This window comes from Rhinolophus hipposideros, assembly GCF_964194185.1.
Source record: "Rhinolophus hipposideros genome assembly, chromosome: 16".
NCBI lineage: Eukaryota > Metazoa > Chordata > Mammalia > Chiroptera > Rhinolophidae > Rhinolophus > Rhinolophus hipposideros.
Window position 1 is genome coordinate 31,479,495 of NC_138062.1, and position 22,775 is coordinate 31,502,269.

Here is a 22,775-nt window from a genome sequence, read left to right on the forward strand (position 1 = left end):
TTCTGATACGGAATGGTTGAAGGGTGTGGTGGTATAGCGGTGGGTGGGGAGGTAAAGAAGAGCTTTTCCCTTGTAGGAACACACATTTTCGACCCTGGCTGTGTTTCCGGAGGCACTCTCTCGTCGGACCCAAGAGGGGACCGACTTCCATCTCTGACTTCCTGTCTTCCGAGTTTCGAGCTCAGCGGCTTCCGCCCGGAGTTGCTCTAGGCCCCGGCTGCGAGCAGCTACTTCCGCCAGGAGTCCCTCGCGGCTGGGACTTGGAAACTGGCCCTCAAGCGGCCTCCTCGTTGTCCCCTCAGCGGGTCCAGCCGGGTCCGCAGGTGGCGGCGGCAGCTGCTGGGCCTGTCGCAGAGCGTTCTCTCGGGCTGAGTCTTGGACCTGGGAGGGCCGGGAGGTGCGGGAGAGACGCACCAGCCTGGCCGAGCCCCGGTCTTTCCGCAGCCAGTGACCGCGGCCGGAGGCCTCGCCCAGTCCACCCCATCCCGGGGCGGGGCGCGGCCTCCCCGCCCCGGACCCCGCCCCCCCGGCCTGCCTGGCGCCGGGTCCTTCTCTTCTTCAGCCCTGCGGCGGGGGAACCGCCTTCTGTCTGCTGGAAGCTGCAGTGCCCAGGCTCCCACTGCTGGGGAACATGGAGTTTGCGGAGCTGATTAAGACCCCCCGGGTGGACAATGTGGTGCTGCACCGGCCTTTCTATCCAGCCGTGGAGGGGACCTTGTGTCTGACTGGCCACCACCTGATCCTGTCCTCCCGGCAGGACAACACGGAGGAGTTGTGGCTTCTCCATTCAAACATCGACGCCATTGACAAGCGGTGAGTGCTCATCCCACCCGCTCCTCAGGGAACCCGGGGCCTTAAGCGGACGTGGAGGAAACGCGTCCCAGTGTTTTCCTCGCGTCCTGTCGCCCAACCAGCCAGCAAAATGAGCCCTCGCTGGCCTAGAGTGACGGTTTGAGTTTCAGAAAGCATAAAGCCATCCACTGAGATGGTTTTATTAAACCCGGTCCCCATCATTCAATCTGGATGGAAATCTCAGGGGTATCACGTGGTGGTTCTCATCCTGATTATCATCATTTTTTGGTACATAACACTATTTGGGAGCATTTTCAACGTTTCCCTTTTAAAATGTCTTCTCCTTGTGCCATCGTACACCTTGACTATTAATTGTCTATCACAGTGCATGAAGTTGTGATTGAATGCAATTTAGGTAAAGTCTTTACTTGCCACTTTGGAGGAAAAGAAACTCAAAAGAACTCCGTACGTAGCGTGTAAAGTCCACACCGCCATTTCTTTCTCTCAAAAATGTTCAGTTGATCATATGTCTCCTTGTTTCTTACCTTCTGGGTCATCCATTTTATATTACTTCCCACTGTGGGGTTTACTTAGTTCTGCTTTTGGAAAGGACAGAGTTGGCACTTAAGCAAAGGAATTAATTAATTAACCTCTTCTCTTTTATTGCACCCCAGACTCTGTTTTTCCAAGGTAGTGTCTCAGAGTAAAAAAAGTTACTCTTACATCTGCAGTCAAAAGTCCCATTTCCGCAATGACTATGGACTTACTCTAGCCAGGAGAAGGTAGATTGTCCAATTTACACTAAACTATAATATAAGTGAATGACAATAGCTTTTTTTTTTTATTACCTTTCAAGAGAATTTGGATATTAAGAAGATTCCTAGAGAGGTTTTGCCTTAAAAGAAAATACTCTCTAATGATAGAATTTGAAACATTATGGGTGAAGTAGTAATAGATGTATTTATTTATTTTTTTCAAACAGAGGGTTCCTATTAGACTCCCCAAATCATTTCCTGGGTACGAGTTTTCAATGGTCTCTCCTGGCCTGCATAATAAAGTCTAAATCTCTTACTCAGTCTGTCATTCATGGCACTCCAGGTTCCATCTCTAACCTACGTTTCCCACCTTAGTTCTTGCCATTCCCTTTCATGAACATTTTTTACTAGCCAGTCCTCACTTTATTTTTGCTCATCTGTTTCCTGCACTCTTTCATGTCTGTATTATACTGATGTTCTTCTTTCTGCCTGGAATGCCTTGCTCCTCCCAAGTTTCTTAAACATTCATTGAATGTCGTTATATCCCAGATATTCTGTGAGGCATTAAGGACACCAAGATGAATAAAATAGAGTTCTTTTAGGAGTTTATAGGCTACCATCCAACTATTACCAATCTACCAATATGCTGTTAATCCCACAACTAGAAGTAATTCCCCTCACTTTGAAATCCTATAGCTCTGTAATTATACCTCTTTCGTAAGTGTACATTCAAATTTGTATTTGGGGCGGCTGGATGGCTCAGTTGGTTAGAGCGCGAACCCTCAACAACAAGGTTGCCAGTTCAATTCCCTCATGGGATGGTGGGCTGCGCCCCCTCCAACTAAAGACTGAAAACGGCGACTGGACTTGGAGCTGAGCTGCGCCCTCCACAACTGGACTGAAGGACAACGACTGGGAGCTGATGGGCCCTGGAGAAACACTGTTCCCCAATATTTGCCAACTAAAGAACAAATTTTGTATTTGGATAGTTACATACATTTTAGCTTCTTGAAGCCATGACTCACATTTGGTTCATTTTTATCTCCTTTAAAACTCCTAATTGTGGCTTGGGCAGAGAGGCACATAGGAAATAACAGAAGAGTCGATTACTGAATGGTTAGTGGTGCCATAGAATACAAATTAGCGTTTCTCTGGGCCATCCACTCTCTTACTTACCTCTATTTATGGTGGCTTTTCACTTTCATTTCATCATATTTGCCTAGCATTTACTACATCCTGGTAGGGCTTAAGGAAGTATATACTAAGACATGGGCCTTTTAATCTGTAGGGGATACATGACAAACTGTACGCACATTTCTCTTTTTCCTAAGAAACAGAGTGATGTATCGGAAAGAGCATGAGCTGGATGGTCAGATCAGAGGTTATTTAATTGTTGCTTTCAAGAAATATTTACTTCCATGTGGCTTCCATGTACTGAGCACTGTTGGAGCTCTGCAGATGCAGTGATGTCTAAGATGGATGAGGAGCTTATGTTCTGGTGGAGGAGATGGACACTCAGATAAATCAGCAAATAAATATATAACAATGTCAGGTAATACGTGCCAGAAAGGGAAATAATGGAAGATGGAAAGATAGAGAATGGAAGATGGAAAGATAGAGAATGGAAGATGGAAAGATAGAGAATGCAGTGTATGTAAAAAGAATTTCAGAGGAGACAAGTGACATTTGCATGAATGACATCTGAATGAAGGGAAGAAACTAGCAATGTGACTATCAGAGGAAACAGCATTTCAGCCAGGGAACAGTGAATGCAAAGACGTGAATCAAACATGCCTGGCATGTACCAGGAAGAACAAAGAGGCCGGTGTGAGCAAGGTGTAGCGTCTAGGGGGACAGCGTAAACTACGGTTGGAGGGACAAGTGGGGCCAGATTGTGTAGGGCTTCATATGCCATTGTGATGGTTTTCATGGGAAGCCCTTGAAGAATTGAAAGCAAGGAAGTAGCAGTTGATAGACTTTTTAAATGATTCTGGCCACTGACAGAAAGTGGATTGTAAGGGGTCAAGAGTGGATGCAGCAGGCCCAGCTAGGAGACTTGAGTATAGTTCAGGTAACAGGTGACATTGACGTAGAGTGGAAGCAGCAGTAGTATGGTCAGAAGCAGGCAGATTTAGGATGTATTTTGAAGGTTGAGCTGCCATGCTTTGCTGGTGAATTGTAAATGGGGTGTGACAGGAAGAGCAGTATTAAGCATGACTCCTTCAGTTCTGCCTCATATTAGATACGTAGGTGCCCTTGGACGAGCTACTTAACCTCTGTGAACCTAAGTTCTATCACATAAACGGAAGACAACCCCTCTCATATCAAGTAGCAACTTATATTTGAATAATGCTTTACAAGCTTATAAAATACTTTCATGTACACTGCATACATAATTTTACTTGATCCTTTCAGCAGACTATGTTGTATACACATTTTACAATTATACTCTTTTCCTTTTTTATGGACCTCAGATGTAGAAAGTTGAGTTAATCCTACCGTTGATGACTCATCATTTCCATGATTGATTCATTATAAGGTTTTCTTGATGTTTTTATTTTATTCTTCTTCAGCCCTAATTTTCTCTCCTATTTTCCACCTCACCTTCAATCCGTATAGGTAACTATATTAGGTGTTGCTCTCTCTCCTTGGATATATGTCTATCCCTATAAAATACATAGCACTGTTGTGTGTGGGTGTGTGCACACATGCATGTGTGGGTTTAATTTACTGGAGTAGGATTATGTTGTAGATCTTGTTCTATTTCTCAACATTTTAACTCAGTACTCTGTTTTGAGGTGTTTCATTTTGTTGTATGTACGTCCATTTCACTGCTTCTGACTGCAGCATAGAATTCCAAAGTGTCTATAACATTTTACTTATCTGACCCTTTAGATAATTTCAACTCCCCATTATGACAAACAACTTGGATAAATATACTCATTTGGGTCCCATTATAGTTTTGTTTGAGAGTTTCTCCCACATTGTGCCTAGGATGGCATCGAGCCAGAAAGTAGACTGTTCTACTTTGCTCTCCCACCATAGTCACTATTTCTACCACATTCTTAACCAACATTTGGTATTACGATCTTTCTAATTGTTGCCTCTCTGATGATTGTGAAATAGTATCTCTTTGTTTTAATTTGTACAAGGTTGGACATTAAGTTCACGAACTTGTTGCAACGATGTTGTTAACCTTTTTTTGATATCAGAGGGGTTATTCATTATGAATTTGTACCAACTGGACAAATAGTTAACCAAATTTATTATTTGCAAGTGCTGAAAGGGCTGCATGAAAACGTTAGATGACCTGAACTTTTTGCCAACAATTCATGGCCCTTATATCACAACAATGCGCCAGCTCACACAGCACTGTCTGTGAGGGAGTTTCTAGCCAGTGAACAAATAACTGTATTGGAACACCCTCACTACACACCTGATCTGGCCCCCAATGACTTCTTTCTTTACCTGAAGATAAAGGAAATATTGAAAGGAAGACATTTTGATGACATTCAGGACATCAAGGGTAATACGACAACAGTTCTGATGGCCATTCCAGACAAAGAGTTCCAAAATTGCTTTGAAGGGTGGACTAGGCGCTGGCATCAGTGCATAGCTTCCCAAGGGGAGTACTTCGAAGGTGACCATAGTGATAGTCAGCAATGACGTATGTAGCACTTCTAGAATGAGTTCGCGAACTTAATTGTCAGACATCGTATTTCTCTAATTACTGGTGAGTGTAAGTATTTCTTTATATACTTGTTAGCAATTCAAGTATATAAAGTTAAATGTTTTTTCCTTTCTGTGAATGTCCTGTGAATTTCCTTGGCCCACTTTTTAAAACTGAGTTTGTTGTCTTTCTTGTGTTGATTTGTACCAATTCCTTGTATACTCTCTAGATATCAATTCTTAGACATTACAAATGTCTTTACCTAGTCTCTCACCTATTTGTTAACTTTCCTGTGGTGTCCTTTGTTGAACAGAAGTCCTTACCTTTAATGCAAAATGTTAATTTTTTACTTATGTTTTGTGTTTTATAAGTCTTATTTAAGAAGTCCTTCCTTATCCGGAGATCACCAGATACTCTCTTACATTTTCTTTCATATTAGCTTTATAGTTTTAGCCTTCATTTTTAGGTCCTTAATTGTTTGGATTCTACCTTTGTGTGATAAGAATCCAACTTTATTTTTCCTCCATGTAGCAAGTCTGTTTTACTAAACTGTCATCTAACAACCCATCTTTGACTGACTTGTCATTTAGCAAATAGATTTATATATGTGTATATATAATATATACAGATTTTGCTGTGTCCCGTAAGTTTTATAATGTGGTTTTGTTTTCATTTGTCTCTAAGTATTTTCTAACTTTTCTTGTCATTTCTTCTTTGATCCATTGGTTGTTTAAAAGTGTCTAATTTTCACAGCTTGTGAATTTTCCAATTTTCCTTTTGTTATTGATTTCTAACTTCATCCCATGTAGTCAGAGAAGATACAGGCAAACGTTGTTTTATTGCGCTTTACAGTTGCATTTTTTTTACAAATTGAAACCAAGACCCTTCACCAACAAAAAGATTACGACTCGCCTTATTCCAATACTTGCTTTATTATGGTGGTCTGGGACCAAAACCGCAGTGTCTCCAAGGTATGCCTGTACTTGCTTTATTACCATGGTCTGGAACCAAATCTGTATCATCTCTGAGGTATGCCTGTACTTTGTGTGATATCTATCTTTTTAAATCTATTGAGACTTGATTTGAGCCTAACATATATGGTCTATCCTAGAAAATGTCCCATGTGCACTTGAGAAGAATGTGTTTTGTTGTTGGGTAGCATGTATATATCTATATATTTCATGTGGTATTGTTTAAGTCCTCTATTTGCTTATTTATCTTTCTGTCTGGTTTTTCTACCCATTAGAAAATAGTCTCCAACTATTAGTTTAGACTATCTATTTCTCCTTTCAACTCTGTCAGTTTTTGCTTTATATATTTTGATCGTCACTAGGTGTGTAAATGTTTATAATTGTTATATCTTCTTGCTGTGTTGAACCTTTTATTAATATAGAATGTCCTTCTTTTTCTTGTCATTGTTTTTGATCAAAGTCTATTTTGTGTGATATTAGTATAGCCTCCCCTGCTGTCCTTTGATTACTATTTGCATGGAATATCTTCTTCTACCCTTTCACCTTCAACCTGTTTGTGTCTTTGGATCTCAACTGAGCCTCTTGTAATACAGCATATATGGATCATGTGTTCTTACCTATTCTGTCAATTTTTGTCTCTTGATTGTAGAGTTTAAGCCATTTACATTTAAAGTACTCACAGCAGGTCCTCAAATAACATTTTGTTTAATGTTTTGTTATAACATTGATTAAGATGCCTTAGGAACTTAACTCTTGTTTATATAAATTAGCCTATGACAAAATTGGTTTCATTACACATGATTTCGTTTAAAGTCACAAAACCTATCGGTGACTTTAAGTGAGGACTTACTGTATTGATAAGGAGTTGAGATTTATTGTGCTATTTGTTTTCTCTACGCCTTATAGCTTTTTTGTCCCTCATTTCCTGAATTACTGTCTTCTTTTGTATATAACTGATTTTTTGTAGAGAAATGTTTAAATTCCTTCATCATTTACTTTTGAGTATATTCTATAGCTATTGTTTTTGTGATTACAATGGGAATTCCATTTAACATTCTAAAGTTCTTACACTCTTAATGTGAATTTATACCAGCTTACCTTCAAAATACACAAAAACTCTGCTCCTTTACAGCTCCATCCCCACCCTTTCCATTGGTAATGTCACAAAATTACATCTTTATATATTGTGTGCCCCCAAACATAAACTAATAATTCCTGTAATGCATTAGTCTCTTAACTGTGTAGAAAACAAAATTTGGAGTTACAAACCAAAGCTACAGTAATACAGGAATATTAGCTTTTATACTAATAATTGTATTTTTCTCTTTAAGTGTATTAACCTGCTAAATCATGTAGAAAACAAAAAAATGTAGTTATAAACTACTGTTACAGTAATACTAATTTTTATTTTAAAATCCCAACTAAGACAAAATTAAATTTGTACAAAATTTGTAAACTTACTGATACAAAATTTATGATTAGATACGGTATTGATTTAGAATAGATATTGCAAGTTAATAGTTTTTAAAGATCGAAAAATAGTTACATTTAAAATCAACTGCTACAAGCTTGGGAGTAAGTAAAATCTCAAATGAACCATTTTCCTATGCTTCAGAAATACCTCTATACAAACACTGAATACATTACAGATTGTTTTTTGCTATTCTTTGAAGGCCCCAAATAATCTGTTAAATGAATTAGCCTGTATTTTAAATAATTTATGGCTCACATTTTTTATGATGCAGGCTTTACTCTTCCTTAATCAGACTAATTGAGAAGTTGAATATAGATGGTGATTATATTTACATTCTCTTTTCAAAGAAATAATCATATGCTTAAAGTTAGAAGTATATATGCATATGTACCTAAGTATAATTTATAATTTTTTACAGATTTGTGGGACCACTGGGTACCATCATCGTAAAATGTAAAGATTTTCGAATAATTCAGTTGGATATTCCTGGAATGGAGGAATGTTTGAATATAGCCAGTTCCATTGAGGTAAGTATTTTGGAAGCAAAATTTGATGAAAATAAATAGTAATAAAAAAGAGCCTTATATTCTGATTCAATGTAGCTCATATGTTTCTTTGTTAGATATTTGGTCATGTTCTGTGACTCAAATATTGAAGACTGATAGGAAAAGCCTCACCCAGTTTCATGTTATAGGAATGTAATAGGATTTTACAGACGTATAGCAGTATTTACTCTTCCAAGTTCATCTGTATTGTATGTAGCATGTGACAGGATGGATATCCTTTCCTTTTAAAGCTAGATAATATCCCACTGTATATGTACATATGGTAAGACTTTTTTAAAAAGTTATTTCTTTTATAAAGCAAGTAAATATCACCAATGATTTTAGTCTTGTGTTTGTTTTTATTATTATTAATCTGAATTTCCACATAACAGCTTTGCTTAAGACAAGGTGTGTTTGTTTTATATTTGTAGAAAAATTATTGAATATCTGTTCAGATTATAAATAACAGAAATCTTACTTGGATAATTTAATATTTAAATTGAAGACCTCACACTATTTTCTTCCCCATTCTAACCAACTATTTTGGTATACACTCAAATTTTAAATTGCCTTATTTTAAATCATGGCCTCTAAATTACAGCAATTAACTTTATGTTTACAGTATTTTCTAGACAATTATAGAGATACACTGTTTGTTTTGTTTTGTTTCTGTCTTTGAGTGACTAATCTGGGCTTTGTGTTCCAAAACAAATGCTATTGGCTTGATTATTAAAGGGGGGCAGAAAGCCTTAAAAATCTGTAACTAGGATTTTGTTTGGTTTTAAACAAGAATAGAGAAATAAAGGAACAAGTGTTGTGGTACTGAGAAAATTGGCAACATTTTTTCTTTCTGCCTTTGCTGAATTTTACTTAAGGAAATGAGAAGATGAGCTGAACTGCTTGTCTTACATATCTGTCATTTGGAAGTAACACAGTAATGTTGATTTAGCCAAATTTGCTACCATGAGTGAGAAGTACAAGTGCCTTCTAGTCTGTTAAATTGAAATACTATCCTGTTTTGTGGGCAGGGAAATGCTACTGACCCACTTCAGTTAGCATGTGGTTTTCTCAGTTGTGGGACTGGATTTTCATTGACCTGTCTATATTTTTCTTCTTGTCCCTTTTATAACTTGTAACACCCACAACTTGGTTGGTGGGTGTTAGTGAAGTTGCCCATAGTGAAGCATAGTGATGAAGAAATAGGGCAAAGCATATTATTTCACTTTCTGATTGCATCCACTTAGCTTTGTTGGCATGAGTCAGTTGTTTACTTGGCTGTAGATATTATCTAAAGCTCTTTAGAAACTGATTGATTATATAGTCCTTATGGCTGAAAAGAAGCTGTATATTATGAGCCATTGTCATAATTTGACTTCAGAAAGTGAATGCTTTCTTGATTGTTTTTACAGCTCAGTACATATACATGGTGAAGTTGACCTGTAGCCTTTTTCTGGCATCCAATTCCCCTTGCCCCCATATGTCTTCACATAATCTGGGAGTAATAAGTAAAATTCTTATATAGCATGGTTGAGCTATTCATTGTAATCCAGAGTTTGTATACCCAAATATATTCTGCTAATAGAACCTCATTGGAAGAATAACTGGCAAGTGTTCAGTTTCCTAAATGATAGCAGGAAGTCTGATGAAGCTTTTTTCTTATAGTTTCAACTGCTTTTGGGGTTGAAATGTTTTCAGTTCTTAATGTGTTTACAGGAAAAATCCTATCTCTAGTGACATAGCATGTAATCATGACAAGTCAAAGTATGAGTGCTTATTGCCTGTCAGAGTGGTTGCTGACTTGTATTTAAAACAATGGTTGTACCAGCCACAATGGAAAACAGTATGGATGTTCCTCAAGAAAGTGAAAATGGAACTACCATATCATCCAGCAATCTTACTTCTGGGTATATATCCAAAGGAAACAAAATCGTTATCTCAAAGAGGTATCTGTACTTCCCTGTTCACTGCAGCATTATTCATAATAGCCAAGGTATGGGAACAATCTAAGTGTTGATGGATGAATGGATAAAGAAGATGTGAGATGTGTGTGTGTGTGTGTGATTATTATTATTATTATTACTATTATTCAGCCTTAAAAAAGAAAACAATCTTGCCATTTGTGACAACATGGATGAACCTGGAGGGTATTATGCTAAGTGAAATAAGCCAGACAGAGAAAGACAAACACTACATGGTATCATTTATATGTGGAATCTAGAAAAATGTCAAACTCATAGAAACAGTAGAAAAGTGGTTACCAGGAGTTGGGGGTGGGGAATAGGGAGAAGTTGGTAAAACTTACAGCTATAAGATGAATAAGGTCTGTGGATATAATGTATAACATGCTGACTCTAGTTGATGATACTATATTATATAATTACAATTTGCTAAGAGACTGGAACTTAAATGTTCTCAAAAACAACAAAAAGTAAATATGTGAGGTGATGGATGTGTTGTTAATGGGGGGAATCCTTTCACAATGTGTATGTGTATGAAATCACCACATTGTGTTTTAAGTGTTTTACAGTTTTGTCAATTACACATCAGTAAAGCTAAAAAATTGTTTTAAATAGTGCAAAGAATATCTTACAAATAAATAAACAAATAGTTTGTACTGACCGATGACAACTCTTGTCAAATCATACATGAACACTGGCCTTTCTGCTTCTATTTGGTGTGATTGGCAACCAAAGACAATATAAGTGGATAATGGATTATATAGCCATGTTTCTCCATATTTTCTGTTTTATGAGCGTTGGGGCTTATAAAAGGCTTCATGAAGGCTTCATGACTTATGGGCAGAGAGAAGAATAACTTTGGATGGAGATGTTTTTGTGAAACTGCTGAACTACATGTTTTGTCTATTTTTTAATAAGTCATGGGCCCATCCTTTTGTGAGTGTGATGTTTTTGTGACCTACAAGGAGGTAGCTTCATGCTGAGAGTTTTGGGGTGTTAACATGATGTTGGGCCCCTCACCGCTCCAGGTGAACATCTCTATAATTACTGCAGGTTGAATTATGCTAACTGATTTTGGTGCCCTTTTGTCCAGCCATAGAAATGTATTCCATAACTCCTCTGTCAGAACGATGAAACTGCCACTTGATGGAGGATGAACTATTCCTCCCCTCTACTCAGGTTTCCTGGTGTTGTCACCCAGAATTCAAGTGCTCCAGATGAATAAAAGCTCCTGGGGGGACCACAGAGTTAATGCCCCAGCTTGAAAATGGGTCAGTGTATCATATGATGATACAAGACCAAATGGTGTAACACTCTAGGAAGGGAGGAAGTGAACACTGATGGAGTATACGTGTAGCATATAATATGTGGGCCATGTAATAGGTAAAATTATTTTAATGTTTATTATGTGCCAGGCACTGTTCTAGGTCTCTTACACATATTCTCTCTCTTAATGCTCCCAACAGCTCAGTGAGGTAGGTACTGTTATTTCCCCCATTTGACAGCTGAGGAAACTGAGACATGGAGTGGTTATACCACTTAACCACTACTGCATTGGAATCTGGAATTTGAATGTAGCAGTCTGACTCCAGTTTGACTCTTTGGCTACTAAGCTATGTCACCTATTTTACAATTACTAACAGATGCTGATTTTTAAAAGTAATTTACATATGTTTATATAGTTGATAATTGGCTTTTGAGCCAAGGCCTTTCTGACTAACCCAAATCTGTCTGTTCTCTGATCCCCCAAAATATTTGGACCTTTTTATAAGGCTTTATTAAATGATGTCAAGAAGGAGTCATTTCATTTTACTCCTAGGTATGCACGTTTTTTTATTCTTTTGTTTATAGCAAATGCTGAGTGTTTGTTATCTGCCAGATACCTCGTTAGATGCTGAAAACATGGAAATTAGCCTCAATGAGCTATAGTTGTATCTAGTGATAAATACAGTGTTAGAGAAATATATTAGGTGCCTATCATTATTAGGTCATATTTGTTTAATACCAATTTGACAGTTAAATGTTTCAAGTTGTGGTATATTCCCTTTTCCTCTCTTTATTTCCTTTCCCCCGCCCCAGGCACTGTCTACCCTGGACTCCATCACTCTGATGTACCCTTTCTTTTACCGGCCCATGTTTGAAGTGATAGAAGATGGCTGGCATTCTTTCCTTCCTGAGCAAGAGTTTGAACTCTACTCTTCAGCTGTGAGTAACTTGAGGGAACTATGGGTAATGAGGAATAACCCAACACCTTCCTTTACTTGTGAAAATGATCACTTCCTTTTGATGAGTAGTAAGATGCATTTAACTCATTCATGCCTAAAAGAAGTATCTGTTAGCTATTAGTGCTACAGCCTCTGCTATTCAGACATTTGCATAATTTGTTCTCAGTGCTGCAGCTCAAGTGATTTTTTTCTTCTAGTGGATTTACAGTATTCTAAATGTTACTTTTAAAAATTTTGCAAATGCTATTGATAAAACATAAAGATCTTTATAAAGATAATTCTGACATGTTTTGAGTTAATTGTTGGGTGTTTTAAAAACATTTCCATAGAAACAACTTTGTATGTAGTAGTTAGGTTCTGAGCCATCCCAAAAAACTCTGTTGAACCCATTGTGTACTTAAGATAGCACTAGAGAAATAAATACCACATTTGTTTCTGTGGGATAATTTTTGTATTTTTATAATTTGGGTTACTAAGACCAGGTGACTAGAACCAGGTTTTCTCTCCCATTCTTTCTTCTTCCATTATACCTCTGTAAATGAGTGTGGAGGGGATCAGAAGTAGGGACCAGAACACCATGTATTTAAAGAACAAAGATGTCCACAATAGCAAAGCAAGAAAGGAAGGCCAATTTTACGTGCTTAGGTATGGAGCATTTTTCTGTATTTTGTGGGTAGCTATCTGTATTTACATTGTGTCCTTATTGCATTAAAAACTGCTTAGCAAACATCAGATGCATGATGCTTTTCTCTTGTATCAATTAACTACCACCTAACAACTACCTTAGAAGAATCCTTAGTTATTTCCTAAGTAGAAAGTGGCGTTCAGAATGTGTTAAGGGATTCTCCCTACATTTTGGTTATTTTATTTATTTATTTATTTTTACTTAGATTCAATTCTTTTTACCTAATTGGAATTTCCTTTTCAGTTTAGCTAATTATTTAAGCATCTTGTATATTTGAATTTCTGTAATATTTTCCTGCAAAATTTTATATTTCACAGATTTAATAAGAATATCTCTAATGCCTCGATTTAAGGTATTAACTTATTATTGCTAGATTATAGAAATTTAAAATGAGCAAAGCATGGTCCCTTCCTTCTACTTGTTCAAAGTCTAATAATTATCTAAGTAATCGAGTACAATAAATTAAGTGCTAGCAAAAGTATCCACTTTTGGTACAAGAGAATGACATTATTAGATTTGTGTTATAGAAAATCAATTCTGATGCAAAATGCTGAGAAACTGCTTAAGAGGCTCCTGAGAAAAATGTAAAGAAGATGGTTGGATCAATAGCAGGGAGATTATAGTGCAGAAAGATTCAGGAAATAGAATTAATGGAGTTGGTGACCCGCTCACTGCATATGAGAAGTGAAACAGGCAGTGGCATTTAAGATGATACCACTGAGAATGGTAAAGACAGAAAGAGAAATGTATTTGACAGGGAATGAATTGAGTTCAGCTTTGAAGATGGCAGATTCAAAGAGTCGGTATGGTACATGTCGTCGAAGATGTGCGAGAAATAGTTTAGAGCTTATTTGAGAGATCTATGTTAAAAATGAAAAACTGAGAGTAATCAATAAATATGTTGTGGAAACCATAGGGAGAAGGTGAAATTGCCTGGGGAAGCATCTAAACTGAGAAGAGGGGCAAGGATTGAACCATTTAAGGGGTGAGTGGAGGAAAAAGCCAAAGGAAGAGCGAGTCTCAAGTAAAAGAGGGTCAACAGAAAGTGTTTTATTCATTGTTTGTTTATTGCCTCTCTCTTGGGCTGGAATATAAGCTGCTAGAATATAAACTTCACAAGGGCAGGAACCACATCATTCTTGTTCCCTACTGTATTCCTAGCACGTGATAGGCAAGAAGTAAGTATCTGCTGAGTGACTGAATGTAGGAATGTGTGTATTTATGCAGAATAGGACAAAAGGACAATAAGGCCTTCTATATATCATTAGAAATCCTCTGCCAGATAGACATCTGTTGATCAGGATTCTTTGAGTAAGGTTTTTGACCTTCTGAAAAACTCTTTTATTATAATATCAGCCAGTCCCCACTTACCTATTATGTCCAAAGGAGATGTGTGGTATTGAGAGGAAAGAGTACAAAGCTAGCTCTGAAGATATCTTGTGTTGTATCCCAGATGTGTTGTTGGCTGCTTGACTTTCTGGGACTTAATTTCCATGTATACAAAATAATCTCTAAAGTTCCTTCCACTTTTAACATGCTTTTATCCTAAGATATCATGAAAGATTATTACAGATACTTTGCTAAAATACACATGTACAGTATATCTGTACTCTCCCAATCTACCACTTTAGAAAGTATGTACAAAAAAAAGATGATGATAAGGTTCTGCTTCTGGTAATAGTGGAGTAGCTCCTCTCTGATCAGCCCTCCTGCTGATATCAATGACAAACTATGAATAAAATACAAAAATCTACTACCTGAAAGCCCTGGTAAGTGAAAAGAAAGCAGCATATTTTGGAGGGGAGTCAAAACTTAGAGAAAGTAAATGGCATATGAGTTTCCTGTTTTGGGGACCTTGTCCTGAGGTCAGCGGCACAGCTGTTGCATGGATGGTAGGGAACAACTGACATTTCAATAGAAAGCCTGCTTTCCCTCTAGTGGGAGGAAACGGGAAGGGCCTGCAGCAACCAGAAAGCCAGAGAAGGGGAACCTTGATTCTGTATATAACCCTGACACTATGGCTGACTCTTGAACATGCTCACATGGATTAGACTGAGAGCAGTCAGAACTAAGATCTGAGCTGCCATGCACCTCATGTGTTACAGAGTTTGCTGTTTAAGTCTAACCATGTTAACTGCCTGCTAAAACAGAAACATTAATGCTCTTCAAAGGAATGTAATAGAATTCAAAGTTTCTATAACATAACATTCACAATGGCTAGGATACAATCCAAAATTCAGCCAGGATATTGTGACCCATTCTCAAGAAAACAGACAATCAGTAAGTACCAACATCAAGATGACTCAGATGTTCAAATTATCACATAAGAACTTTAAAGCAGCTATTAAAACTGCCTAACTTTCCATAAAGGAAAATATGCTGAAAATGAAAAAAAAAAAAATCTCAACAAAGAAATAGAAAATATTAAAAAGATTCAAGTGGAACTCTTAGAACTTTTTGAAAATTATATCTGAAATAAGAAATTCACTGGATGGGCTAAATAGTAGAGAGTAGATGACAAAGGACAGAATCAGTGAACTTGAAATGAGAGCAGTAGAAATTATTCAGTAGAAAGACGGGGGAAGGGAGAAATTACAGAAGAATAAACAGAGCCTCAGACCTGTGGGACAATAGCAGAATGCCTAGTGTACAGAGGGTGCCAAAAAAATGTATACACATTTTAAGAAAGGAAAAAACTGTATGAAAATTGTAATACTCAATATATACTGATACCAAAAGATGAATACAAGTCGTGTGTATGCATTTTTTTTGTACCCCCAGTATGTGTAATTGGAGACCTAGAAGAAAAGAACAGAGAGAATAAGATAGAAGAAATATTTAAAGAAATAATGTTCAAAAACTTTCCAAATTTGGTGAATGATATAAATTTTAAAAGCTCAGCAAGACATTAATAGGATAAATATGAAGAAACTATGCCTAGGCGCATCAGAGTCAAACTGTTAACGAACACTGATATACACACTATGTGCCTATCAATAACCGCTTTAAATGTAAATGGATTAAATTCTCCAATCAAAAGGCATAGGGTAACTTAATGGATAAGAAAACAAGACCCATACATAGGCTTTCTACAAGAGACCCACACACAGACTAAAACTAAAGGGATGGGAAATGATATTTCATGTAAACAGAAATGAATAGAAAACCTAGGGTTTTGTCTCTTATTATGGCCTTTGCTTTAAAGTCTGTTTTATCAAACAAAACAGACTTTAAAGCAAAGGCCATAATAAGAGACAAAGAAGAACACTTCATAATGATAAAGGGATCAATCCAACAAGAGGATATAACCCTTGTAAATACTTATATACCCAGCATAGGAACACCTAAATACATAAAGCAAATATTAATGGACATAAAAGGACAGATCAACAGTAATACAGTCATAGAAGGGAACTTTAACACCCCATTGACATCAATGGATAGATATTCCAGACAGAAAATCAGCAAGGAAACAGTGGCCTCAAATGACACATTAGACCAGATGGATTTAATTGGTATTTTTAAAGCATTTTACCCCAAAGCAGTGGAATATACATAACGTTCTTTTTAAGTGTACATGAAACATTTTCTTTTTCCCCCTTCTTCCACCTTCCCGCCCCACTCCTGTTCAAGCCGTTGTTTCTCAGTCTAGTTGTGTAGGACACAGCTCCCTGGCCCATGCTGGTATGATGAGCCTTGCGCTCCCCCAGGCTGAGGCTGAGGCAGTTGGTCGTGGGTTGTCAGTTGGCCGCTCACAGCAGCTTTTGCCGGCTGTCGTTTATTCACGCTGGCTGCCGGCCACTCGCGCTGGCCACTGGCCACTCATGTCAGCACACGGTAGCCCATGCAGCACACGGCAGCCCACGGCAGCTCATGATGGCTGCTGGCCACTCACGCTGGCCACTGGCCGCTCATGGCAGCACACAGTAGCCCGCCACAGCACACAGCAGCCCGCGGCAGCCCACAACAGCTCACACCGACCTCTGGCTGCTCATGGCAGCCAAGCTCCAGCTCCACGGAGAACCATTGTTCACAATCTTAGCTATAGAGGGCGCAGTTCACTGGCTAATGTGGGAATCGAATCAGTGACCTCCGCGTTGGGAGCTCGGCGCTCCAACCACCTAAGCCACCAGGCCAGCCCCACATGGAACATTTTCTAAGACACACCACACGTTAGGCCACAAAACAAGTCTCAATAAATTTAAGAAGACTGAAATCATATCAAGAATCTTCTCTGACCTCATGGTATGAAACTCGAAATCAATTACAAGAAGAGAACTGAAAAATACACAAACAAATGGAGGCTAAATAACATGCTACTAAACAATGAATGGGTTAACAATGGGATCAAGGAAGACATCAAAAGATACCTTGAAACTAATGGAAAATGAAAACACAATGGCCCAAAATCTATGGGACACAGTGAAAGCAGTTCTAAGAAGGAAATTCTTAGCAATACAGGCCTACCTCAAGAAACAAAAATCTCAAACAGTCTAACTTACACCCAAAAGAACTAGAAAAAGAACAGCAAACAAAGCTCAAAGTGAGTACAAAGAAGGAAATTATAAAGATCAGAGCCGAAATAAATGAAATAGAATCTAAAAGACTAATACAAAAGATCAATGAAACCAAGAGAGGGTTTTTTGAAAGGGTAAACAAAATTCACAAACCTTTAGCCCAACTCATCAAAGAAAAAAAAGAAAGAGAAGGGACCCAAATAAATAAAACCTCAAATGAAAGAGAAGTGATATCTGACACCACACAAATATGAAGGATTATAAGAAAATACTATGAGCAGTTATGTGCCAACAAATTGGACAATCTGGAAGAAATGGATAAATTCCCAGAAATATACAATCCTCTAAGACTGAATCAAGAAGAAACAAAATCTGAACAGACTGATTACTACTAACAAAATGGAATCAGTAATCAAAAAACTCCCAACAAACAAAAGTCCTGGACCAGATGGCTTCACAGGTAAATTTTACCAAACATTCAAAGAAGAATTAACACGTATCCTCCTCAAACTATTCCAAAAAACTCAGATGTAGGGAGGGTTCCCAAGCCCATTTTACAAGGCCAGCATTACCCTGACTACCATTCTAAAACCAGACAAAGACATTACAAAAAAAGAAAATTATAGGCCTATATCCCTGATGAACATAGATTCAAAAATCCTCAGCAAAATATTAGCAAACTGAATTCAGCAGTACACTAAAAAGATTATACACATGATCAAGTGAGATTATTCCTGGGATACAAAGTTGGTTCAATGTCTGCCAATCAATTAATGTGATATACCACATAAACAAAATGAAGGATAAAAATCATTTGATCATATCAGTAGATGCAGAAAAAGTGTTTGACCAAATCCAGTATCCATTTATGATAAAAACTCTCAGCAAAGTGGGAGTAGAGGGAACATACCTCAATGTAATAAAGGCCATATATGACAAACCCATTGCTAACATCATACTCAATGTTGAAAAGCTAAAAGCGTTTTCCTTAAGATCAAGAACAAGACATGAATGTCCACTCTCACCACTTTTATTCAACATAATATTTGAAGTCCTAGCCACAGCAGTCAGACAAGAAATCAAGGCATCTATATTAATTGGAAAGGAAGAATTAAAACTGTTACTATTTGTAGATGATATGATACTACATATAGAGAGCACCCTAAAGATTCCACCAAAAGCTATTAGAACTGATAAGTGAAATCAGTAAAGTAGCAGGGTACAAAATAAATATTCACAAACCGGTTGCATTTTCATATACCAATAATGAACTATCCGGGAGAAAAATAAAAATAATCCACTTATATTTGCATCAAAAAAATAAAATACCTAGGAATAAATTTAACCAAGGAGGTAAAAAAAACCTGTACTTAGAAAATTGTAAGACACTGAAGAAAGAAATTGAAGAAGATACAAATAAGTAGAAGCATATACTGTGTTCATGGATAGGAAGAATTAACATTGTTAAAATATCCGTACTACCCAAAACAATCTATAGATTCAATGCAATCCTTATCAAAATACCAATGTATTTTTCACAGAACTACAACAAATAATCCTAAAATTTACATGGAACCACAAAAGACCCCAAATAGCCACAGCAATCTTGAGAAAGAAGAACATAATTGGAGGTACCATGCTACTTGTTGTTACTGGTATCAAACTATATTACAAGGCTATAGTTATCAAAACAGCATGGTACTGGCATAAAAACAGACCCGTAGATCAATGGAACAGATAGAGAGCCCAGAAATAAACCATGCCCATATGGTTAATTAATCTATGACAAAGGAGGCAAGGATATGCAATGGGGTAAAGACAATATTTGATAAATAGTGTTGGGAAAACTGGATAGATACATGCAAAAATAACAAACAAATAAAAGTAGACCACCTTCTTACACCGTCCATGTACAAGAATAAACTCAAAATGGATTAAAGACTTAAATATAAGATCCAAAACCATAAAACTCCTAGAAGAAAACCTAGGCAGTAAACTCTTGGACATTGCTGTTAGTAATATTTTTTCTGATGTATCTCCTTGGGCAAATGAAATAAAAGAAAAAATAAACAAATGGGACTAAAATACTAAAAAGCTTTTGCACAGTCAAGGAAACCATCAATAAAACGAAATTACAGCCTCCTGGATGGGAGAAGATATTCACAAATAATACAGCTACTAAGGGGTTAATATCCAAATTATAAAAACTCATACAAATCAACACCAAAAAGCAAACAAACAAACAAAAAACCCCAAACAATCCAATTTAAAACTGGGTAGAGGACTTGAACAGACATGGAAAGATGCTCAACATCACGAATCATCAGATAAATGCAAATTAAAGCCACATGAGACATCACCTAACACCTGTCAGAATGGCTATCATCAATAAATCAACAAATGACAATTATTGGGAGAGGGTGTGGAGAAAAGGAAACACTTGTGTACTGTTGATGGGACTGCAAATTGCTGCAGCCACTGGAGTTTAGAGGTTTCTCAAAAAATTAAAAATAGATCTACCTTATGACCAAGCAATGCCACTTCTAGGTATTTATCCGAAGAAATCCAAAACACTAATTCGAAAAGATATGTGTTTTCTGCAGTGCCGTTCACAATAGCCAAGATATGGAAGCAACCGAAATGCCCATCAATAGACAACTGCATAAATAAAAGATAGCACAAATATACAATGGAATATTACTTTGCCATAAAAAAGAATGTAATCTTATCATTTGCAACAACATGGATGGACCTAGAGGGCATTATCATAAGTGAAATAAGTCAGACTGAGAAAAACAAATACCATATGATCTAATTTGTAATGTGGAATCCAAAGAACAAAATCAATAAAGAAACAAAACAAAAACATACTCATAGATAAAGATAACAAATTGATGGTTGCCAGATGGGAGGAGTATTGGAGGGACTGAGTAAAAAGGGGGATAAAGAAATACAAATTGGTAGTTACAAAATACTCGTAGTCACAGGGATGTACAGTACAACATAGAGAATATAGTCAATAATATTTTAATAACTATGTATAGTGCCAGGTGGGTACTAGACTAATTGGGGGAATCACTTTGTAAATTATATAAATGTCTAACCATTATGCTGTACACCTGAAATTAATATAAAATAATATTGAATGTCAAGTATAATCGAAAACTAAATAAATAATAAATAAATAAAAATATACGACAGAAGTGGCACTGCTATCAATGGAGGATCATATTCTCCTGAGTAGGAAATCAGTATATGATACATGATAGTGAGAAATCAAGAAGTAACAGTATGGTTATGTTTTTTTAGAAATGTGGAGGTAAACACACACACGGGAAAAGAGTTGAAAATTGCCTCTGGGAAAAGGGAATTAGGTAATGAATAAGCAGGAAACAAGTAACTTCCTTTCTTTATATAATGGATCTTTTAGAAACTGTCTTTTTAAAATTCGTAACATGAAAAGTGAAAAAAATGTAATTAAAAACATGATATTATATCATATCAGTGTTTTTTTAAAAAGTACTCTTGTTCTACAGTATATCTAACATACTTAGGTTTTATTCTCCTGGTACTGCAACCATGGACAGTATGTTAGACCAACTCTGATTTAGAAGAACATACTGAAATTTACATATACATAATTTTGTTTTACTGCAAAAACCTTTTTACAGTCTTCAAGTGGTTTTCATTTTTATGTTTGAAATAAGTTCTCATTTGATAGTTTTATATTGCATACTTTTAATCGGCTTACTGACTTAGAAATTACTTCACTGACTCATATCTTCATGTCTTTCTTTGTATTGTTATTATTATTTTAAGAAAAATGTTACCAGCTTTCTACATTTTACTCCTTTTTTAAGTAACAGAAAGGAACAAGGGATCTGAAGTAAGTAGTACTATTTTCATCTGTTCTGGTCCAGCATTTTCTGGAGTATTATAGTCTTCCTGTTGCTATACTTTAAGAGTACCAATAACAAAGTAAATGGTACCCAGAAAAGAATGAATGAGATGATGTTGGTTCTGACAGTCATGAGTATATTTAATACATTTAACTTGTAGAATAGAAGGCTAAGGGAGAAACCAGTCTTTCACATATTTGATAGGATGCCATGTGAAATAGGGAACTTGTATTGAAATCACGGTAAAAACCAATAGAGGAAGTTATAGAGCAACAAATTTTGCTCAATATAAGGAAGGACTTTCTAGGAACTAGGGATACCTAGTAGTGCAGGAAGCTGACTGAAGAATGGAGCTCCTTTTCTCTGGACGTGTTTGAGTATGGGCTAGGTATCGTTCTATTAAATTCCTAAGATGGCTTCTTCATTGTATGGAAGTTGATCTCTAAGGTCCTTTAAAATTTTTCAGATTATTTTGTAACATTGAGATACTTGCTTAGCTTTGAAGTATTTTCTGTTTTTCAGACCAGTGAATGGAGGTTAAGCTATGTAAATAAGGAATTTGCGGTCTGCCCTTCCTACCCGCCAATTGTCATTGTGCCCAAATCCATTGACGATGAAGCCCTTCGGAAGGTAGCTACATTTCGACATGGAGGACGCTTCCCAATACTCAGCTACTATCATAAAAAAAACGGAATGGTAAGAGTACAGTACTGCTCTACCAAAATACTTCGTTTGAGGATCTTTTCTTAGAAATGTTAACTTTTTCCGTGTACCTATTCATTGAAGTGATTAGTCTCTCCTGCTAGGATTTCCTTCATTAAGTTTTAGGAAATCAGGAGTAGATTGCTTTTTGTGATCGGGATATGACTTTAAATTCTTTATGATGCTGCTCAACCTTCGAAAAGCCCAGATGGGTTTATCCTCAGGACTGAGTACAAAGAGAACTAATGTTCATTGATTGGATATTTAAAATAACACTCTTAGGCAGAACAATAAATTTTCTCTGACCAGAATAATGGTAAGATACTTTAATTATTCTCACCAAATTTCCCTATGAAAGGTAAATCGAGCAGATGTTTTTATTTTCAAAAGGGAGAAGAGTGATACATATTAGTCACAAGTTAAATAAACACAAGTCAGGAATTGAATAGGCAAGTGCTCATTGTGTATCTGTTTCCTAAATATTTTCTAAATCTGTTTCTGTCCTCTTATTTTCTCTCAGTCGATAAACTGCTTCACATTTTGAGACCAATAGTAAATTAGTGGATAAAGGATAGCCTTCTT

At 36.9% G+C, this 22,775-nt stretch overlaps 1 protein-coding gene across 2 annotated transcripts in view; it reads left to right on the top strand.

The window, feature by feature from the left end:
* Nucleotides 1-208: 208 nt before the first annotated feature.
* The window catches only part of MTMR9 (myotubularin related protein 9), a 41,038-nt gene continuing 18,471 nt past the window's right edge, over nt 209-22,775 (top strand). The window contains exons 1-4 of one of the 2 annotated variants that reach the window (XM_081075560.1): nt 209-813; nt 8,081-8,189; nt 12,245-12,370; nt 22,014-22,187. In XM_081075560.1, the coding sequence (XP_080931686.1) occupies nt 632-813; nt 8,081-8,189; nt 12,245-12,370; nt 22,014-22,187 (591 nt within the window). In that variant the 5' untranslated portion in view covers nt 209-631. The remainder of the gene's footprint in view (nt 814-8,080; nt 8,190-12,244; nt 12,371-22,013; nt 22,188-22,775) is intronic. The other variant, XM_081075561.1, reaches the window with a different exon arrangement.